The sequence below is a fragment of the Saprolegnia parasitica genome, assembly GCF_000151545.1.
Source record: "Saprolegnia parasitica CBS 223.65 unplaced genomic scaffold supercont2.11, whole genome shotgun sequence".
In the NCBI taxonomy this organism is placed as follows: domain Eukaryota; phylum Oomycota; class Saprolegniomycetes; order Saprolegniales; family Saprolegniaceae; genus Saprolegnia; species Saprolegnia parasitica.
Window position 1 is genome coordinate 243,057 of NW_012156405.1, and position 1,816 is coordinate 244,872.

Consider the following 1,816-nt stretch of genomic DNA (forward strand, 5'->3'; position numbering starts at 1 on the left):
GTTAGCATGCAAGCGATCTTGTGTAGAGGTCGTCACGGACAATCTTGGTGTCTTGATCCAAACGTACCGGTAGGAACAAACCAGACACCTCGGAAAACATCCCTCACGAAGCAGCAACGTTGCAGCAGGTGGGACTTGAAGTTGCCATTTGTAAACCTGGATGCTGCCAGGTGCAATTGTTGACAGATGTTGCTATCGAACGTCGCGCCATAGCCACACGTCCCGAGGACGATGTAGATTCGTTCTCAGGATGGTTAGCGCAGACATCCACACACGACACGAGTACGGTAATATGCGACGCCATCCTGGAGCCATCTCGTCTTGCTGATATTTGACGTAGTAGGCCGAAATGAAATATCGTCGTCCTTGATCGGTAAATGCCATTGTTCGTACAGATTGTAGAGTGCCAGGGGCAAAGCCACGAGCGTTGCCGTTGCGTTCTTTCCCTGGGTTGCATCACCCATATTTTCTAGAGAGTAGTACACAGGCAAGTACAACAGGCAAACGCGATGCCGCGCAATCTCAAACGCATCGCATGCAGTTGCAGGAACCCAATGAATTGGTTCTTTCCGACGTCCACGCAGTTGCAGACCTGCTGATGGATGTGCCCAATCAAAGGAGTCTCGGTATCGACACGGGTAACTCAATGTATACCCCTCTGGAAAGGTGGGGCCAACACATCGAACGATCTTGCTCGCTATCGGGACTTGAAAGCGGACTGTCTTGGCTCGCTCGGCAGCAGCTCCCGTGTAGCTGCTCGAGTTCTGTCGACTCACCCAGGTGCAGACGATTGCAACATCACGTCTCTTAGGACCGCGTCAGCGCATCACGTGCATAGACAGCCGCACATCTCGTTCCGTTGTGAGAAGAACGCGCAATCCAGCATATTGCTGCACATGGTCACCGTGAGCAACCACACTCAATGGTGCACCAAAGAGAAAACAATAAAACGGGACTAGTAGGTAATTGATACTTAGCTAGCTACACGTAGCTACGCAGGAGCGAGGGGTAAATACATATAAAACAACGCCATGTAGACGCGAATGGCGTGATCGACAACTAGACTCGAATGGGGTGGTCGGTGGCGGCGGCGGTGTCATCGATCGAGTCGTGGAGGTCGTCGTTGAAGCGGTCGGCGAGCATGCGAGCCACCACCATGTTGCCGTTGACATTGGTTATGGTCCGGATGCGATCAAAGAGAAAGTCGACGGCCATGACGATCGCAAAGGCCGGGGGGACCTGCGTCGCCGACGGAAACACCGTCTTCCAGACCGTCAAGAGCATGACGAGACCGGCGTTCGGCACGGGCGCCGTGCCCATCGAGCCAATCAGCGCGACGAAGAAAAGCACGACCCACTGCGGACCATGGAGCTCGTCTTCGATGCCCGACATGTGTGCCATAAAAACCGTCATGACCGGTTGGTATAGCCCCGCGGCGTTCATGTTGGTGGGTGTCCCGAGGCACAAAATGAGCTGCGCAAGGGACCGGGAGACTTGGCGCGTCTGGTGCACGACCGTGACGGCAACAGGCAAGGTCGCCATCGAGGAGGCACACCCAAATGCAAAGACGTACGCCGGCACGAGATGACGGAGGTACTTGTACGGGTTGCAGCGCGTCCAGAGAAAGAGCAATAGCGGCATCACGAGCAGCACATGACAGATCACGCCAGCCAGAAATGCCAAAAAGACGTAGCCAAAGGCGGCTGCGTTCGCCTCCTTGATCTTGTACGAGACGATCGCACTCGCGAGGAGGAAGAGCACCGCGATCGGAGTGAGGCGCAAGAGACCGTCAATGAGCACCAAGATAGCATTCCGC

The 1,816-nt window shown here is 55.0% G+C and overlaps 1 protein-coding gene across 1 annotated transcript in view; it reads right to left on the reverse strand.

The window, feature by feature from the left end:
• Window positions 1–1,059: 1,059 nt before the first annotated feature.
• SPRG_19565 (hypothetical protein) overlaps window positions 1,060–1,816 on the reverse strand; it is a gene marked incomplete at both ends in the record, with an annotated part of 3,358 nt that continues 2,601 nt past the window's right edge. The window contains one exon of the mRNA XM_012342910.1: window positions 1,060–1,741. Within this exon, the coding sequence (XP_012198300.1) occupies window positions 1,060–1,741 (682 nt within the window). The remainder of the gene's footprint in view (window positions 1,742–1,816) is intronic.